Raw genomic sequence first — 22,079 nt, 5'->3', positions numbered from 1 at the left:
GGGTGTTGAGGTGTGTATATATTTTCAAGTATTTCTTGTATATATTTTCAAGTATTTCTTATATATATATATATATATATCCGTTCGGCCACCATGTTCAATGGAGAAGTCTGATCTACCAAATTTGCAGGCAGCATACCCCTTCCCCTTCGAGCTGTCCTGGATGAACTGAAATTATTTTTTCCAATCATTTTGGAACTTGCAAGCGTACTTCTTCTTCTTACTCGTCGGCGCCATGTCTCTTCTTCGTTCTTCTGCTTCGTCTCTGTTAGGTTTTTGGACATTACTACTTGCCGTGGTTTTGAAGCAATGCATGATGAGAATCCGGATGTTGTGTGTCAGTGTATTAACGTGCCGGCTGGAATAAATACGCGCTGAGAAATAGCTCCGTGCCTGCCTACTTTATGGGTTATAGATCAACCTATGGATAACGGAGACATATATACCGTATTTTTCGGACTATAAGTCGCTCCGGAGTATAAGTCGCACCGGCCGAAAATGCATAATAAAGAAGGAAAAAAACATATATAAGTCGCACTGGAGTATAAGTCGCATTTTTTGGGGAAATGTATTTGATAAAAGCCAACACCAAGAATAGACATTTGAAAGGCAATTTAAAATAAATAAAGAATAGTGAACAACAGGCTGAATAAGTGTACGTTATATGAGGCATAAATAACCAACTGGTATGTTAACGTAACATATTATGGTAAGAGTCATACAAATAACATATAGAACATGCTATACGTTTACCAAACAATCTGTCAGTCCTAATCTCTAAATCCCATGAAATCTTATACGTCTAGTTTCTTACGTGAATGAGCTAAATAATATTATTTGATATTTTACGCTAATGTGTTAATAATTTCACACATAAGTCGCTCCTCAGTATAAGTCGCACCCCCGGCCAAACTATGAAAAAAACTGCGACTTATAGTCCGAAAAATACGGTAATACCATACCATACCATACCAACTTTATTTATAAAGCCCTTTAAAGACAAGCACAGTTGAAAAACAAAGGGCTGTACACCACAAAGAAATGGAGGCAAAGGACAGACTAAAAAATAACATTTAAAACAGAAATAAAAATACACATTTAAAAAGCAAATATAAATTACCCTAAGAACAGTTTGTTAGATAAAAACAGTTTAAAAGTTAAAAACAGTTAAAAAAGTTAAAAGCTAAAAACAGTTCAAAGTCTCATGCTGGGTTAAAAGCAGTGAATAAAAATGGGTTTTAAGAAGGGTCTTAAAGATAGCCAAAGAAGGGGCCTGTCTCACATGGAGAGGGAGATCGTTCCAGAGTTTGGGACCCGCAACAGTAATCGTCTCCTATTCAGGTGAGAGAGGACGCTAAAGGCAGTGCCTTTAAGGCACGCCCCCAATATTGTTGTCCGGGTGGAAATCGGGAGAAATTCGGGAGAATGGTTGCCCCGGGAGATTTTCGGGAGGGGCACTGAAATTCAGGAGTCTCCCGGGAAAATCGGGAGGGTTGGCAAGTATGATCATCCCTGCTGGACGAGGAATATCTAAACATGCTTGACTACACACCGTAGGAGGATACAACTGCTATGTAAACAAGTGTATCCATACAAATATTGACTGTAACAATAAGTACAAGAGCCGTATCTAGTCGATACTACAATGATAACATCTATATTTTTGTAATCTTTTTATGTAATAATAGTATATAATCTTTCGATATCGTTTGTCTTTTATATTGTTTATAAACTAAGGAAATACGCCCCTGGACACAGGAGGACTTTAATTAGGACCCTGTAACTACTTGGTATTGGATCGATACCCACATTTGTAGTATCACCCAGAACAACCGAAGAATAAGTGCTAAATACATTTTAACAGAAGTGTAGATAGAACTTGTTAAAACAGAAATGAACAAGTAGAATAATATTCCATCCATCCATTTTCTATTGCTTGTCCCCTCATAATTTTGACAAAATAACACAATTAGGAATGTTACTGCATACGTCAGCAGCCAAATTAGGAGCTTGTGTAACCCGTTTGCTTACTTACTTCTAAAAGACAAATTGTTCTTTAATTGCAGCAAGAAACATAAGATTAATGTATCATTAGATGTTCTGTTTAAAGTACCTGTTGAGTGGAAAAACAAGTTGTTTCTAATTTGACGGTGACAAGACACAGCTTGCTACTTAACGGGCAAGAGAAAAGTGGGCCACCTTAGCACGAAAGCACTTGAATGTATACTTGCAGTGAGAGGCAGACAGAAAGGTAGAACAATAGGCCGTGCATGTAAACAGGCTAAGTTCAGACTGCTGTGCGAAGAGAAACGTCCGCTTTATGAGTGTACGACCGCTGTAGTAAGATAACTAAGGGTAAATGAATCAATAAACATAAAAATATCAGAAGGAAATAGTTTCATTCTGCATGGGCAGATTCCTTTGCCTTCACTGCTGGCTAGGGATGCGGCTATCCATTATGTCAGTAATGGAGTAATCTATCGATGAATTCTTTCAATCAAGCGAGTAATTTAATAAAATATGTTCTTGCCTTAATGTGCTTTTTTAGGCAAAATAGATTACCGTAAATAAACAAGTATTTTTCTAATGACCTTTAGTCTTTCTTATATATGAACATAACATATATAAGTTATAGCTCGGTTGGTAGAGTGGCCGTGCCAGCAACTTGAGGGTTCCAGCCAGGTTCGATCCCCGCTTCCGCCATCCTAGTCACTGCCGTTGTGTCCTTGGGCAAGACACTTTACCCACCTGCTCCCAGTGCCACCCACACTGGTTTAAATGTAACTTAGATATTGGGTTTCACTACGTAAAAGGGCTTTGAGTCACTACAGAAAAAGCGCTATATAAATATAATTCACTTCACAACATTGAAATTGCACGTTTACAATGGGAAAATCACTATATAGACTTATACAGTGATATCTCAACATATGAGTCATTTGAGATACGAGCTGTCGCTTGCTTTTATATTATGCTTTAAATTGCGAGCATACCTTGAGTTATTAGGATTTTTGTTCTCTGTAAAGTAATATTTGTAACATGTTTGTGCCATTTGAGGAATAAAGAGTTAATATATATTGTTACTAGTGTTGTCCCAGTACCAATAATTTGGTCCCAGTACCAATAATTTGGTACCGGTACCAAAATTATTTCGATACTTTTTGGTACTTTTCTAAATAAAGGGGACCACAAAAAAAATGCGTTATTGGCTTTATTTTAACAAAAAAAACTTACGGTACTGTAGGAGCCTAAATGCTGTTTAAGTTTATTTACATTTTTATGGAAGGTGCTTTATGTTTATTCAGCCAAAATGGGACTATTTACTTTATTTGCATGCTTAGAATAATTATTACATTTGTCTAAATAGTTTGATGACGTAACTGTGTAAATTGCATATATGGCGGAAGGATCTGTGTGGTTGGTTGGTTTTTGGACAGTGCATTATGGGTAATGGCAGTCAGGTGCGGGGGAATTGAGCCACACAGTTTTTTGAACTCACTCTTACTTTTTCTTAGTCTTGCTTTTTCTAACACCTACTGTAACAAACTCGTTTTATTTTGCCATTCATTTGTTCCCACATCGTTATTGTTTTACATTTTTGAATTATTAAGTAAACGATACAAAACGAAGAGGAGCGTCTGGAGTTTTGTTTGTTGTTGCCGCAGCAAGCGGAGCAAGAGAAGGTAGAGGAGCTTCAAGCTAAAGGCTTAATTAGGAATCTACATTTTAGTCAAAAAACTGTGTGGCTCAATTCCCCCGCACCTGACTGCCATTACCCATAATGCACTGTGTCCAAAAACCAACCTACCACACAGATCCTTCCGCCATATATGCAATTTACACAGTTACGTCATCAAACTATTTAGACAAATGTAATAATTATTCTAAGCATGCAAATAAAGTAAATAGTCCCATTTTGGCTGAATAAACATAAAGCACCTTCCATAAAAATGTAAATTAACTTAAACAGCATTTAGGCTCCTACATTATGGCTCCTTTCTTTTAACTATTGGAAAAGGCTGCAGCTATCTTCGGTCTCAACGCTGCCATGGAAATTAAAATGGCAAAGCCCATCAAGTGTTAATGCCTGTTGTTCTTTCATTTCAGTCTTTGGTGCATATGTAGGACTGCAGCGCGTACAGGAGGGTGGATGATGTCATCTAATTTGCATAATTGACAACTTTTATGGGCGCTGTGAGAGTCAAAGTGGGCAAAATAACGTCCAAAGAATAGTTTGCAACAGGTACATTATACATATGTTTCTTATTGCAAGTTTGTCCTTAAATAAAATAGTGAACATACAAGACAAACTTGTCTTTTAGTAGTAAGTAAACAAACAAAGGCTCCTAATTTAGCTGCTGACATATGCAGTAACATATTGTGTCATTTTCCATTCTATTATTTTGTCAACATTATTAAGGACAAGTGGTAGAAAAATAATTATTAATTTACTTGTTCATTTACTGTTAATATCTGCTTACTTTCTCTTTTAACATGTTCTATCTACACTTCTGTTAAAATGTAGTAATCACTTATTCTTCTGTTGTTTGATACTTTACATTAGTTTTGGATGATAGCACAAATTTGGGTATCAATCCGATACCAAGTAGTTACACGATCATACATTGGTCATGTTCAAAGTCCTCATGTGTCCAGGGACATATTTCCTGAGTTTATAAACATAATATACATTTAAAAAAAACAAAAGAAGATGTTGTGATGCCAAAAAATATTGACGTTATCATAGTAGTATCGACTAGATACGCTACTGTACTTGGTATCATTACAGTGGATGTCAGGTGTAGATCCATCAATGGCGTTTGTTTACATTTTGACAACAATGAGTGACTGTGTGTAGTGAAGCATGTTTAGCTATTCCTCGTCCTACAGGGATGATACTTGTAAGAAACGTACTCTATTCGTCGCCATGGAGACCAGGATTAGGGATTTAGAAGTAGCTACAACTCTGCCGACTGGGGCTGGACATTAGCCGCTAACTAGCTAGCCATGTTTTAAAGCACCTCTTCCTGAGGGTGTTTCAGTGTTATAACTTCACCTTTATTGTTAGTTTTTAAGCCAAAATGCGTTCGTTCTCCCTTTTCTGTCTACACACTGTGTCTGCTTGTAAGTACTCCGTGATTGTGCGTTGCTGAACATGCTCGTCTGCTCGTAAACCAGCAATGACACGACGTGACAACGACGGGGGCGCGGAGGGTGGGAGGGTACTTTTCAGAGGCGGTATAGTACCGAATATGATTCATTAGTATCGCGGTACTATACTAATACCGATATACCGTACAACTCTAATTGTTACACATTGTTGTTCCTGCTTCATTTACACAAGAAGCCAACATAAGTTTTCATTAGACAGTTGATCAACAGCCTGCCCTCCAACCATCAGAACTGAGAAATGTAGTGCAAGGGAGGATAAGTGGGTGCCGAAATTAGAAAAATTAAGCGTTAAAAATATTCTACCAGTTTGAAGCCTTCTCAGCGATCATCCCCACGCATCAGTCTGCATCACACACACGCTGCAGCCTACCTCTGTGGCATGCCGCCACAAAAGACGAAAATGTATCCATAAAAATATTAAGAAGCTGCAGATGCTGTTTATTTTTCAATTTCTTCTGTCAAGTCCTGACCCAACCAACTGGAAGGTCGAGCATTACGTTTAGCAGTATGTACACAGACATACCGTATTTTTCGGATTATAAATTGCAGTTTTTTTCATAGTGCGATTTATACTCTGGAGCGATTTATGTGTGAAATTATTAACACAATACCGTCAAATATCAAATAATATTATTTATCTCATTCACGTAAAAGACTAGACGTACCGATAGAAGAGGAAGCGGCGCATTGTCTACCTTTGGAGTTGGCAGAGTGGTTTAGAAGCGACACCGAGGAAGAAGATTTCATGGGATTTAGCGATTAGGAGTGACAGATTGTTTGGTAAACGTATAGCATGTTCTATATGTTATAGTTATTTGAATGACTCTTACCATAATATGTTACTTTAACATACCAGTTGGTTATTTATGCCTCATATAACGTACACTTATTCAGCCTGTTGTTCACTATTCTTTATTTATTTTAAATTGCCTTTCAAATGTCTATTCTTGGTGTTGGCTTTTATTAAATAAATTTCCCCCAAAAATGCGACTTATACTCCAGTGCGATTTATATATGTTTTTTTCCTTCATTATGCATTTTCGGCGGGTGCGACTTATACTCCGGTGCGACTTATACTCCGAAAAATACGGTAATTGGAGGAGTTGGGTTTGATTTTTGACAAGAAAAAAATTGGCATTGATATACAAACTAGCTGCTAACATGTCCTCACAAGTGTGTGACTAAAACATTTGTTCAAACATATAACATGTAGTTTATATAGACTTTTAACATGTTTCTGCTTGTTTGCTCTGTAAACATGCTGGGGGCTTCAAGTAACATGCTGCACAATTGATGTAGTGCTATTTTGAAATGTCATCTCCATTTGACAGTGCAGACATTTCACAAGAATGCCTTTTTATAGGTGCACCGCTCTCCTGTGTGCTCTGTTGGACCCGTCTTGTGTGAAAAGTGATGTAAATATGTCACACATTAGACTTAGACAAACTTTAATGATCCACAAGGGAAATTGTTCGAATGCACTAAATACACAGATTGTTCTAACATACAGTACCTTTAATTAGTTTTAGTGTATAACGCTCCCAAACTAATCTTTGTTGCCGTTCGGTACTCCAGCAGCACAGCCTGTTTTAGGGAGCAAACTAGTCAAGCCTGAAAGACTTGCTGGTTTGATCCAAAATTTTAACCACTGGTTTTTTTTTTGGCCCGTCTCTAAATCTCATTTGCTTTTGATCTTTTTGTCCTAAGTAAAGAGTTTAAAAATATGTTTCTTTCTCCTTGCAAGGCTGTGGCGTTCAATGGCTGGTCAGATGCTTTGTTCCTCACACTGTTCCTCCTCTCTTGCATCATGGGGTAAGAAGATCATGACTGTTGTTGTCAGTGTGCTAGTTATTTTTAGCTGTGTGCATTTGTATGTAATGACAGGCTGTAACGATAAACAGTATTAATGATAACGCGGTAAAAACCCCGACGGTTAGTGCCATTTTAAATTGAAATGATCAAAAAAGCATGATTGATAACTCCACTTTAATAAACTCACAGACTGACTGGCGCTAGCTCGCTAACTTATACATAATGTTGGAAATAATACATAATGTTGGATATAGAGAACATACAAACCCTTTATTTATTGAATCAAAGATACTGAAATTCCATGACATAGTGAATTTGCAAACAGCTAAAATTATACACAAAGCAAACTAATCTGCTACCCAAGAATATACAACAATTCTTCTCAACAAAAGAGGAGAAATATAATCTTAGAGAAAAATGTAATTTAAAATATTTGTATGCACGTACAACACTTAAGACCTTCAGTATATCAGTATGTGGAATTAAATAATGGAATGGATTAAGCAAAGCAATCAAACAATGTACTAATATGATCCACTTCAATAAACTCTTCAAACTTAAAGTGTTTACAAAGTACAAAGAAGAATAACCATGATAAACATTCTGAATTTATTTAATCCATCCATTCATTCATTCTCAAAATAATCTTACTCATCTCATCATATGAAATACAACTTACTTCACCAATTATTATTTATTTATTGATTTTGATTGTGATTACTTATGGAGTATATTGTGAATAAATTGAGAACAGGAAGTGAACAAAAGTTTTAGCAACTGTTATGTAAAAAAATAAAAATAAATAAATAAAAAAGGGGTAGGATTAAATAAGCTCTGCTTCTTCCTACTCCTTTTCTAACATGTTGAAAAGAGGAACTGGAAATTGTGATGTATCATGTTGTATGCATGCATGTTCGAAATAAACTCAAACTCAAACTTAAATGCTAACATGAATACAAGAGACATTAACGTCTTTCCCCATTAAAAAAAGGACTCACCCCAATCTAAACTTATAAACGCAAGACTCTCTGAGTAACTAAAATATTCAATTGTGCACATTGAACCTACGAGCTGTGCTCTCTCAGAACAGAGTGATCGTTCTTTACTCGGAGGATTACGAGACAAAGGTGTTTTATGTTGCATTCAAAGACCGCTGAGTGCAACGCCACAACACCCGCCAGAAATATTAATAGATTTTATTTGTTATGCAATTTTCATTTGAATAAATCTTAAAGTGCTGCAGTACAAAGCGATATTTTATACAATAAAAGCCATTGATACAGATAAAATACTAAGACTGAAGCATTAAGAAACTAAACATGCAAAACAGTTGGTTTTCTAACAGTGTATTTATTTTAGTTCAGAAAAATAACGAAACTTGGTTAAAAGATTTCAGTGTGTAAGTACATTTTGAGCACACCCGACAATACCACAATTATGACAATTCATGATAACTGTGATATGAAATCTTGATATTATATCCCTACTAGGGTTGTACTGATAAAGTACCGCGATACTAATTAATTGAAATCGGTACTAGACTATCTCTGAAAAGTACCGGTACCGTTCTTTCATCTGAATGCCGCTGTGCGGCAGTCACTACAGAGCCGAGGCGCGTGATGCTGATTGTGTCAAAATAACACACAAAGTGCATACAAGCAATAACATCGTGGCGATGTTAAAAAACTACAATTCTACTGGTTAATAAAGAGGGTGCGTGAAGTGTTGCTTTAAAACACGCCTCGCCAAATGTGGCGATTAGTATTACCACTGTTGCTTTAAACTTAGGTTAACATGTAATTAATACTCATTCCGCTCGGCACAAGGAGTTATGAAGATTGACAGGTAATAATATAGTTGTTACACCTGTTTGGCTCCGGTGCAGTTCGGCACAGGACATTCCTTCCAGGGTGGATGTTTTCGTCGGGGGTAACACCCTTTACTTCACCCAGAAATGGGTCTGCTAAGCTCTGCTTTCCGGTCAGAATTCGAGGCCGCCGATTCGTGACAATCTGGTTGCTTTATTATTAGTTTTGCAGGAGACAACCGAACACGTTCATCCTTCTACTGCGCAGTGCACGCGCTACCTCTCTCTTTACTCGCCCACTCACTCACTGACATCACTCAGCCAACACATTGACATTCTCACAAACACACATCCTGTACGCTACTCTCAGGAGTAAACTAGCTCCACTGTTGTGCACATGTACATACATAACATGTCGATACATAATGTGTAGATACGTAGACGCGCACACAGCTGCTTGGCTTGATGCCAAACATTAGCGGACCTAAGACCGCCCATCTAGCGTCTATTAATGCAAGTGAAATGACTGAATTTTGTAACATATTGCTACAATTAGTGTTTTATCTTAAAAGGGGAACATTATCACCAGACCTATGTAAGCGTCAATATATACCTTGATGTTGCAGAAAAAAGACCATATATTTTTTTAACCGATTTCCGAACTCTAAATGGGTGAATTTTGGCGAATTAAACGCCTTTCTATTATTCGCTCTCGGAGCGATGACATCGGGAAGCAATCCGCCATTTTCTCAAACACATTACAAACACCGAGTCAAATCAGCTCTGTTATTTTCCGTTTTTTCGACTGTTTTCCGTACCTTGGAGACATCATGCCTCGTCGGTGTGTTGTCGGAGGGTGTAACAACACGAACAGGGACGGATTCAAGTTGCACCAGTGGCCCAAAGATGCGAAAGTGGCAAGAAATTGGACGTTTGTTCCGCCCACTTTGCCGACGAAAGCTATGCTACGACAGAGATGGCAAGAATGTGTGGATATCCTGCGACACTCAAAGCAGATGCATTTCCAACGATAAAGTCAAAGAAATCTGCCGCCAGACCCCCAGGAAAAGAGCGCGGATGAGGGTATGTCTACAGAATATATTAATTGATGAAAACTGGGCTGTCTGCACTCTCAAAGTGCATGTTGTTGTCAAATGTATTTCATATGCTGTCAGGTGCAAACACTGTTGACATCTATTAATCAGACAAGACGCAAGGAATCAATCAGAGACAGAGTTCAATTTAGCTCATGAGGAGACACGTGTTTTGGGCTGTACTCTAATTACAGATCCAAACTACGTTCTAAAGAAAAGCCCGTGCGCCTCCTCCATTTATTAGGAAATGGCCCTATTACATCACGGTGACTGAGGGAAGGGGGTAATCTCGACAACTCCAGTAAGACACAATATATGGTTATACAAAAATGCAAATATGTTGACACTTGGTGATATCGCCCAGTCTCTGCTTTGTCTGGTCTTAGAACCAAATATTCGGCCTTGGCTGCCAGCAGGCCGAGTCTGGACACAACACTGATAAAGAGGCTAGCAATCTTTCGGATTGCTAGCTCTGCACAAATTGACAATACTTTATAGTATGGCCCTTAAGCATAAAGTTATGATGATAATATATACATAATTATTCTAACATTTCCCTCCTGTTTATCACATAACTTCATATGCTGTAAACCTAGTTCATAGTTGTTAGTTTCCTTTAATGCCAAACAAACACATACCAATCGTTGGTTGGAAGGCGATCGCCGAAATCGTCCTCGCTTTCTCCCGTGACGCTGGCTGTCGTGTCGTTTTCTTTGGTTTCGCTTGCATACGGTTCAAACCGATATGGCTCAATAGCTTCAGTTTCTTCTTCAATTTCGTTTTCGCTACCTGCCTCCACACTACAACCATCCGTTTCAATACATGCGTAATCTGTTGAATCGCTTAAACCGCTGAAATCCGAGTTTGAATCCGAGCTAATGTCGCTATACCTTGCTGTTCTTTCCGCCATGTTTGTTTGTATCGGCATCACTATGTGACGTCACAGGAAAACGGACGGGTGTATATAACGATGGTTAAAATCAGGCACTTTGAAGCTTTTTTTTTAGGGATATTGCGTGATGGGTAAAATTTTGAAAAAAACTTCGAAAAATAAAATAAGCCACTGGGAACTGATTTTTAATGGTTTTAACCCTTCTGAAATTGTGATAATGTTCCCCTCTAACAAATGTGTGTGGCTTATCTGTGTACATTTATCCACTGTTTTGTTTTTAGTACTTACTAATAATTGTATTTTTCTTTAAACATATACCAGGAGTGGCTACCATAAATCATGAAACATTTAATATAATGTCAGTAAAACTTTAAAATAGGAAACATATGTTTAATATATTGTAAGATTTTCTGTTAAAATAAAGCCAATATTGACATTTTTCATAGTTCCCTGTATTTGGAAAGGTTTCAATATACATTTTGGTACCCGTACCAAATTATTGGTATCAGGACAACACTAATCCCTACTAATGACTGAGCATGTCTTTACTTTTGCAGGTTTGTTCTCATGTACTCCACAGTGTTGTGTACACAGTATAACTCTGCGTTGACCACCGCCATCGTTGGATGCATCAAGGTTAGCCGCACAATGACAGCCGCATGGAAGCTTGCAACAGTGAAATCAGAATGTCACAAAAATGTACACAACCATGTCAGTGTGCATATAACCTGTGTGTGCTTTGCTTCAGTTAGCCTGGATGCATTAGCCACACCGTGCTACCGGCACAGCTTTAAACACCTTACTCGACTCCACCAAATAGACAACTGTAACATTAAAAAAGAAAGTAACAGCCACTCTTCTAACGTCGTGCCAATTACATGGAAACTTGATGACTGAAAAACACAAAATACAGAGTCAGACTGTGACCAGGTGTCTCTAAATTAAACACATCTGATCCTAATGTAATTAGAGTTGCGAAATATAGACATTTTACTGACAATTGAGCTTTTTATACCGTAGTTGTATCGTGATAATGCATGTTGATGATACATTCTAGCTGTGTCCCGCAAATTTGACAGCGACAAGCGAACGACCGCGTTCTCAACGCAATGCTGCGTCTCTAGTGGCTAATGTCCCCTCACTGTACGACGTGCTTCTAAGTAGACATGTCCGATAATGGCTTTTTTGCCGATATTCCGATATTGTCCAACTCTTAATTACCGATTCCGATATCGATATATACAGTCGTGGAATTAACACATTATTATGCCTAATTTTGTTGTGATGCCCCGCTGGATGCATTAAACAATGTAACAAGGTTTTCCAAAATAAATCAACTCAAGTTATGGAAAAAAAGGCCAACATGGCACTGCCATATTTATTATTCAAGTCACAAAGTGCATTAATTTTTTTTAACATGCCTCAAATCGGCAGCTTGGAATTTGGGACATGCTCTCCCTGAGAGAGCATGAGGAGGTTGAGGTGAGGGTGTAGGGTGTAGCGAGGGGTGTATATTGTAGCGTTCCGGAGGAGTTAGTGCTGCAAGGGGTTCTGGGTATTTGTTCTGTTGTGTTTATGTTGTGTTACGGTGCGGATGTTCTCCCGAAATGTTTGTTTGGTGTGGGTTCACAGTGTGGCGCATATTTGTAACAGTGTTAAAGTTGTTTATACGACCACCCTCAGTGTGACCTGTATGGCTGTTGACCAAGTATGGGTTGCATTCACTTGTGTGTGTGAAAAGCCGTAGATATTATGTGATTGGGCTGGCACACAAAGGCAGTGCCTTTAAGGTTTATTGGCGCTCTGTACTTCTCCCTACGTCCGTGTACCACTCCGTACAGCAGCGTTTTTAAAAGTCATACATTTTACTTTTTGAAACCGATACCGATAATTTCCGTTATTACATTTTAAAGCATTTATCGGCCGATAATATCGGCAGTCCGATATTATCGGACATCTCTACTTCTAAGTCAGTAATTCTCCCTGGCAGCACATAAAGTACATTTCTTACAGGTAGTATTATCACTGGAGGATGAGGAATAGGTAAGCATGCTACACTACACACTAGAGGTGGGAATTTTTGGCCACCTCATGATTCGATTACGATTCAGGAGCTTCGATTCGATTAAAAATCGATTATTGATGCATCTTTAATTTATGTATATTGATGCAGTTTCACATTTTGTTTCACTAAATAAGTCTTAATCACTTGCAACTTTTAAAAACAGGGATAAGTAATAAGAAATGCCCATCAAATTGATTAAATTCATGGAAATATGTGCAAAACTGGAACATAAGTGCCCTATAATTAAGGAGCTGGTCAGATATTTGAGGTGGCTCGCTGCAGTCATCCAAATTTTAGAACTGTCTGCTCTCTTAAAGAAAGAGGTTCCGCAGCCTCCGCAGCAGAACCTCCAGGTTCTGTAACAGCTTCTTCCCTCAGGCCGCAAGACTCTTAAACGCATCATAATAATCCCCTCAATTCCCCCCAAAAATGGATTAACTCGCTGGAATATAAAGACAATATAACATACATCCATAAACGTGGATGCATATGCAGAAGTGCAATATATTTATCTGTACAGTAATCTATTTATTTATACCTGCAACTTATTGATTTTTTATCCTGCACTACCATGAGCTAACGCAACAAAATGTTGTTCTTATCTGTACTGTAACGTTCAAATTTGATTGACAATAAAAAGGAAGTCTAAGTCTAAGTCTTTACTTAATTTACAATAAATAAACAGATGATCAATTATTGACGTTTACTAATGAATCCACCGTAGGAGGATATGCTAACCGCTAAGCTAGAGCTCTTGAATGTAAACAAAGGTGGGCAGAGCGATACACATATTGACAGTAACAATACCAAGTATAGTATCAGTATATGATCAATACTACAGTGGTTAGATCGATATTTGTTTTTAATCACTTAATCTTTTTTTTTGTTTTTTTGTTATTGTTTACTGTATACAGGAGGGCTTTAAGGCAAAAACCAAAGGATTTCAATCAGAGCAAAAAGTAGTTTTAGCTTATGTTTTGTTATTTTGCTCAAAATATTGTACGTATTAAAAGGAAATAAGTAAATTCTTTAAATATGTACCGTATTTTTCGGAGTATAAGTCGCACCGGAGTATAAGTCGCACCTGCAGAAAATGCATAATAAAAAAGGAAAAAAACATATAAGTCGCACTGGAGCCCGGCCAAACTATGAAAAAAACTGCGACTTATAGTCCGAAAAATACGGTACTTGATTAAGTTACACCGCCATCCTCAGTTTTTGTCTGATTAAAATTGTGATCAAAAATTTGATTAGTCAATGATCTTAAAAAAAAAAAGTGTTGTTATGACTGTTACTGACCCTGTGACTACTTAATATTGGATCAATACCACAATTTGTAGACTCGCCCAAACGAATGTAAAATATCCAGTGCTTATTACATTAACAGAAGTGTAGATATAACCATGTTACAACAGAAAGTAACCAAATATAAACAGTAAATATACAAGTAGATTAGTAATCGTTTTGACAAAATAAAAACTGGAAATGACGCGATATGTTACTGCATCTATCAAAAAGCCATATCAGGAGCCTTTGTAACCTGTTTTGAAATTCTTGTATTATCATTTACATACTAAATAATATATCACGGTCAATATTGTTATTACAGGAGGCTGAAATATAGATCGGGATATAGGCTTTAGGCCATATCGCCCACCTAAATTTAGAAGAACTTACTACAAAAAAAATAGAATGCCCTTTATTGTCACTATACACAGGTAAAGTGAGATTAAAAGCAACTCCAGTATCAGTGCGACAGTCTATAAATATGCAAAACATAGGAAGGAAAGAAAAAAAATAGTGCAAAAGGAGGTAAGGTGCACAGTCCAGTCCTGAGAACAAATGTTCTGAATGTGTTGTTTAAATATTATACTGTATACATATATACAGAAGCATTCAGACTGTGGGTGGAAAGTAAAAATTGCACACAGAGAGGTGCTAAGCTATAAAATCAGTGCCTATGAGAGTTCACCGGGTTTATGGTTTTAGGGGAGATAGATCGCAAAAATGTAGTATTGTCAAATTCAAAATAGGATAAAGGAAGGCCCCGGGGTGCGTTCACGCTTGTCATATTTGATTTGGTTAAAAGGGACTAGAGTCCATGGTCCGTGGACTGTAGTCCTGAATGATACAGGTGTGATCACCGACCACACCAAGACATCAACGAGCATTGTCAAGCAAAGGTTAACAAGCACCATAAAGCTGAGTGAGAATCATTAAAATTAAAGTTAAAGTTTAAGCCCAGAAGTTTGAATTTTTAACTAAGATGTCATGTTGAACTTCACGGTTCTCTGAAGTCGTCATACACATCTTCAGGACCCTTGAGATGTTTATTTTATGTTTATTAGGGGTGTGGGAAAAAATCGATTCGAACTCAAATCGCCATTCTCACGTTGTACGATTCAGTATCGATTCTCATTTTAAAAAAATTGATTTTCTTTTGAATTTTTTTTTAATTAATCAATCCAACAAAACAATACACAGCAATATCATAACAACACAATCCAATTCCAAAACCAAACCCGACCCAGCAACACTCAGAACTGCAATAAACAGAGCAATTGAGGAGACACAAACACAACACAGAACAATCCAAAAGTAGTGAAACAAAAATGAATATTATCAACAACAGTATCAATATTAGTTACAATTTCAACTTAGCAGTGATTAAAAATCCCTCATTGCCATCATCATTAGACATTTATAAAATAAAAAATAAAAAAGAACAATAGTGTCACAGTGGCTTACACTTGCATCGCATCTCATAAGCTTGACAACACACTGTGTCCAATATTTTCACAAAGATAAAATAAGTCATATTTTTGGTTCATTTAATAGTTAAAACAAATGTACATTATTGCAATCAGTTGATAAAACATTGTCCTTTACAATTATAAAAGCTTTTTACAAAAATCTACTACTCTGCTTGCATGTCAGCAGACTGGGGTAGATCCTGCTGAAATCCTATGTATTGAATGAATAGAGAATCCTTTTGAATCGGAAAAATATCCTTTTTGAATCGAGAATCGAAAAAAAAAAAAGATTTATAAGCGAATCGTGACCCCAAGAATCGATATTGAATCGAATCGTGGGACACCCAAAGATTCGGAGCCCTAATGTTTATACTATATTTCCTCTCAGCTGGTAAAAATGTGGCTATAAAGAAGAATGCAAATATCGCGGTATTGATCATAACTTTGACTCTCTAATGCTGCCAGAGAATAAGAAGACGTAGCAGGAGGGATCAGTGTTGCCAACTTAGCAACTATGTCGTTATATATAGCATTATGTAGTATGGGTGCAAGGGTAAATGTATTTGTTTTCACTCCATTCACAGGTGTACAGAATTTTCTTACACCGCATGCATTAAGAAGTGTTTTTGTACCATGCTTTTACTCGATAATCAAAGGCAAGCGGTCACAAAAGGAAGTTTTCGCCACGTTACCGTGGATCCTGGCACCTCCACAAGTATGGGGGGGTATTACTGCCGCTACGAACAACGAGGAGTGGAAGTGTGCCGCCCAGCTGGGAAAACAGAGCCTGGAGACACTCGTCCATTATTAGGCCACGGGTACTTAATAGGATAGGAATTTATTGTCATTGCACAAGTACAACGAAACTATGTTTTCAGCACCAACCCGTTCAAGATTAGACAAACAAACAGTGTACAGGGTTACAGAACAGGAACGCTGATGGGTCGCCAAAGGCGCCCCGTAAAAGATAAGAAAAAGGTAAAACGCTGGGGAAGAAGAGGAGTAAAAAATTACAATCTAAACTGGGCTCCTAAGGGGGCCTAGTCTGGAGTGGGAAAAACCTCCATGCAATGCACACATAAACACGTTACATTTAATCACGACAACTCGTAACAGAGGGGCGGGGAGTTGAGGTCGACTGCTGCTATGAAGCGCTGCCAGCCGTCCATCACCCCGAGGGGAAACAAGCGGTGGTGAAGGCGTGGGGTGGGGTAGAGGAGGTGTGTGTGTGTGTATGTGCCCATTGTCTTGGGTGTGATGATGTAATGTTCATAGACTGAGGCCGATCTGCATGCAAGCAAAAGTTTGACGCCAGGTGTCATAAAAGTGTAATAAACGCATACTCTGTTTAGGCCTCTTGTCCACGCGGAGGCGCATACGTTTGTCTTTAAAAACGCAGACTTTTACAAACGCTGGCCAAAGTGTAGAGATCCAAAACTCTCGGCTTAGCGTATGCGTGTGCACGGCACAAACGGAGACTTGTGATGACGTCACGGTTGTGCGCTGTCATTTCCGAAGCTCAACAACACTGCCTTGCTCCCTTTAAACACACTGTAAGAGGACTTCATGTATGTTTAAACGTAAACATGCTGCTATTTTCACTCAACATTAATAAAAAAGACACATCAAAATGGGCTTTGCCACATTCCCGCCAGGGCTAATGACAGTCAGCTGATGGGACAACTTTGACAAGCAAGACTTTTTGATCTGTGTCATAAAAAGGTGCAACCTTATCTTATGTTTTTAGTCCTTATTTAACAACAAAGCATGAAATTAACTTGCGTGTCTTGCTTCCATTTTTGTAGATGGCGTAAAAAACGACCAAACAACTAAAAAACATGATGTAGCGTCCTCCTTGTAGTGTGTACTGATGTTAAAGACAATATACACTTCATTACACACGTACTGTATCACTATAACCAGGATTAAATGCTTTATAATTCCACGAGAGTTTTGCAGCGGTACACACACACTATAGGCACTTAAACATGCACTATACACTATAAGCACTTAAACATGCACTATACACTATAGGCACTTAAACATGCACTATAGGCACTTAAACATGCACTACACACTATAAGCACTTAAACATGCACTATACACTATAGGCACTTAAACATGCACTACACACTATAAGCACTTAAACATGCACTATACACTATAGGCACTTAAACATGCACTATAGGCACTTAAACATGCACTATAGGCACTTAAACATGCACGACACACTATAGGCACTTAAACATGCACTACACACTATAGGCACTTAAACATACACTATAAGGACTTAAACATGCACCACACACTATAGGCACTTAAACATGCACTATACACTATAAGCACTTAAACATGCACTACACACTATAGGCACTTAAACATGCACTACACACTATAGGCACTTAAACATGCACGACACACTATAGGCACTTGAACATGGACGACACACTATAGACACTTAAACATGCACTATAGGCACTTAAACATACACTACACACTATAGGCACTTAAACATGCACTATAGGCACTTAAACATGCACTACACACTATAGGCACTTCAACATGCACTATAGGCACTTAAACATGCACGACACACTATAGGCACTTAAACATGCACTATAAGCACTTAAACATACACCACACACTATAGGCACTTAAACATGCACTATACACTATAAGCACTTAAACATGCAGTACACACTATAGGCACTTAAACATGCACTACACACTATAGGCACTTAAACATACACTACACACTATAGGCACTTAAACATACACTATAAGCACTTAAACATGCACCACACACTATAGGCACTCAAACATGCACTATACACTATAAGCACTTAAACATGCACTACACACTATAGGCACTTAAACATGCACTACACACTATAGGCACTTACACATGCACTACACACTATAGGCACTTAAACATGCACTACACACTATAGGCACTTTACATGCACTACACACTATAGGCACTTAAACATGCACTATACACTATAGGCACTTAAACATGCACGACACACTATAGGCACTTGAACATGCACGACACACTATAGACACTTAAACATGCACTATAGGCACTTAAACATACACTACACACTATAGGCACTTAAACATGCACTATAGGCACTTAAACATGCACTACACACTATAGGCACTTAAACATGCACTATAGGCACTTAAACATGCACTACACACTATAGGCACTTAAACATGCACTATAGGCACTTAAACATGCACGACACACTATAGGCACTTAAACATGCACTACACACTATAGGCACTTAAACATACACTATAAGCACTTAAACATGCACCACACACTATAGGCATTTAAACATGCACTATACACTATAAGCACTTAAACATGCAGTACACACTATAGGCACTTAAACATGCACTACACACTATAGGCACTTAAACATACACTATAAGCACTTAAACATGCACCACACACTATAGGCACTTAAACATGCACTACACACTATAGGCACTTAAACATGCACTACACACTATAGGCACTTACACATGCACTATACACTATAGGCACTTAAACATACACTATAAGGACTTAAACATGCACTACACACTATAGGCACTTAAACATGCACTACACACTATAGGCACTTAAACATGCACTATACACTATAAGCACTTAAACATGCACTATACACTACAGGCACTTAAACATGCTTGACATACTATAGGCACTTAAACATGCACTACACACTATAGGCACTTAAACATGCACTATACACTATAGGCACTTAAACATGCACTACACACTATAGGCACTTAAACATGCACTATACACTATAGGCACTTAAACATGCACTACACACTATAGGCACTTAAACATGCACTATACACTATAGGCACTTAAACATGCACTACACACTATAGGCACTTAAACATGCACGACACACTATAGGCACTTAAACATGCACTACACACTATAGGCACTTCAACATGCACTATAGGCACTTAAACATGCACGACACACTATAGGCACTTAAACATGCACTATAAGCACTTAAACATGCACCACACACTATAGGCACTTAAACATGCACTATACACTATAAGCACTTAAACATGCAGTACACACTATAGGCACTTAAACATGCACTACACACTATAGGCACTTAAACATACACTACACACTATAGGCACTTAAACATACACTATAAGCACTTAAACATGCACCACACACTATAGGCACTCAAACATGCACTATACACTATAAGCACTTAAACATGCACTACACACTATAGGCACTTAAACATGCACTACACACTATAGGCACTTACACATGCACTACATACTATAGGCACTTTACATGCACTACACACTATAGGCACTTAAACATGCACTACACACTATAGGCACTTTACATGCACTACACACTATAGGCACTTAAACATGCACTATACACTATAGGCACTTAAACATGCACGACACACTATAGGCACTTGAACATGCACGACACACTATAGACACTTAAACATGCACTATAGGCACTTAAACATACACTACACACTATAGGCACTTAAACATGCACTATAGGCACTTAAACATGCACTACACACTATAGGCACTTAAACATGCACTATAGGCACTTAAACATGCACTACACACTATAGGCACTTAAACATACACTATAAGCACTTAAACATGCACCACACACTATAGGCACTTAAACATGCACTCTACACTATAGGCACTTAAACATACACTATAAGCACTTAAACATGCACCACACACTATAGGCACTTAAACATGCACTATACACTATAAGCACTTAAACATGCAGTACACACTATAGGCACTTAAACATGCACTACACACTATAGGCACTTAAACATACACTATAAGCACTTAAACATGCACCACACACTATAGGCACTTAAACATGCACTATACACTATAAGCACTTAAACATGCACTACACACTATAGGCACTTAAACATGCACTACACACTATAGGCACTTACACATGCACTACACACTATAGGCACTTTACATGCACTACACACTATAGGCACTTTACATGCACTACACACTATAGGCACTTAAACATGCACTATACACTATAGGCACTTAAACATGCACTATAGGCACTTAAACATGCACTACACACTATAGGCACTTTACATGCACTACACACTATAGGCACTTAAACATGCACTACACACTATAGGCACTTTACATGCACTATACACTATAGGCACTTAAACATGCACTATAGGCACTTAAACATGCACGACACACTATAGGCACTTGAACATGCACGACACACTATAGACACTTAAACATGCACTATAGGCACTTAAACATACACTACACACTATAGGCACTTAAACATGCACTACACACTATAGGCACTTAAACATGCACTATAGTCACTTAAACATGCACTACACACTATAGGCACTTAAACATGCACTATAGGCACTTAAACATGCACGACACACTATAGGCACTTAAACATGCACTACACACTATAGGCACTTAAACATACACTATAAGCACTTAAACATGCACCACACACTATAGGCACTTAAACATGCACTATACACTATAAGCACTTAAACATGCAGTACACACTATAGGCACTTAAACATGCACTACACACTATAGGCACTTAAACATGCACTACACACTATAGGCACTTTACATGCACTACAAACTATAGGCACTTAAACATGCACTATACACTATAGGCACTTAAACATGCACTATACACTATAGGCACTTAAACATGCACTACACACTATAGGCACTTAAACATGCAGAAGGGTTTCCTTGGCTTGTTACCATGTTGCTAAACCCGTTATAATTTTATGAGTGTTGGGCTTCAGCAGCACAGGTGTGCATGCACGCTTTAAACACTGCAAAAAAGGTACATAATGTTCCCAGGGCTCTCTGTACGTGCAGGCTGGTTTTAAAGATAATGTACATTGTACGTCCAAAGTATATTAACATAAACATAATAGGAGGTGTAATGCCACTAAGTCAGCTGTCGCTGCTTTTTTCAGGCTTCTGATTGGACAGAATGTGCACAGTGTGTAGACATAGACCGTTTTGAAACTACACTCGTGTGGATGGAGATTGCTTCAAGCCCAAATATGTGTTTTTGAAACTCTCCGTGTTCGTGTGGACATGGCCTTAGGCCTTTCCTAAGGCCAGGGGGCCATTTGCGTGCTGTAGCTCGTTTTTTTATGGGCCTGTGGAACAGTGTAGAAACAAAACTAAGAAAACCCTGCAAAGATAAATATGAATGAAATACAGCAAAATGGTACATGTAGCGTAAAACAACTGAAATGTAATACTCATAACTGTGTTTCGTTGTTTTTATTCAGCCTTTAAAGAGGACCTATTAAGCAAAGCCAACTTTTCTTACTTATTGGTGCCCGTTTTTGTGCATTTGGGATCTGCATAGGTCCCAACAATTTGAAATCAAACCATTGCGCAGATA

The 22,079-nt window shown here is 38.0% G+C and overlaps 2 protein-coding genes across 2 annotated transcripts in view; one reads left to right on the top strand and one right to left on the bottom strand.

Moving 5' to 3' along the window:
* LOC133617871 (biogenesis of lysosome-related organelles complex-1 subunit 2-like) overlaps positions 1–22,079 on the bottom strand; it is an 87,576-nt gene that overhangs the window by 44,523 nt on the left and 20,974 nt on the right. The window lies entirely within an intron of this gene.
* Positions 1–22,079, top strand: part of LOC133617869 (nucleotide sugar transporter SLC35D2-like) — a 45,844-nt gene that overhangs the window by 18,405 nt on the left and 5,360 nt on the right. Inside the window, exons 9-10 of the mRNA XM_061978193.2 lie at positions 6,917–6,984; positions 11,335–11,413. Coding sequence (XP_061834177.1) covers positions 6,917–6,984; positions 11,335–11,413 — 147 coding nt within the window. The remainder of the gene's footprint in view (positions 1–6,916; positions 6,985–11,334; positions 11,414–22,079) is intronic.

Source organism: Nerophis lumbriciformis, linkage group LG18 (genome assembly GCF_033978685.3).
Source record: "Nerophis lumbriciformis linkage group LG18, RoL_Nlum_v2.1, whole genome shotgun sequence".
NCBI lineage: Eukaryota > Metazoa > Chordata > Actinopteri > Syngnathiformes > Syngnathidae > Nerophis > Nerophis lumbriciformis.
Note: the sequence above shows the minus strand (reverse complement) of the source record. Positions and strands in the feature narration are given on the sequence as shown.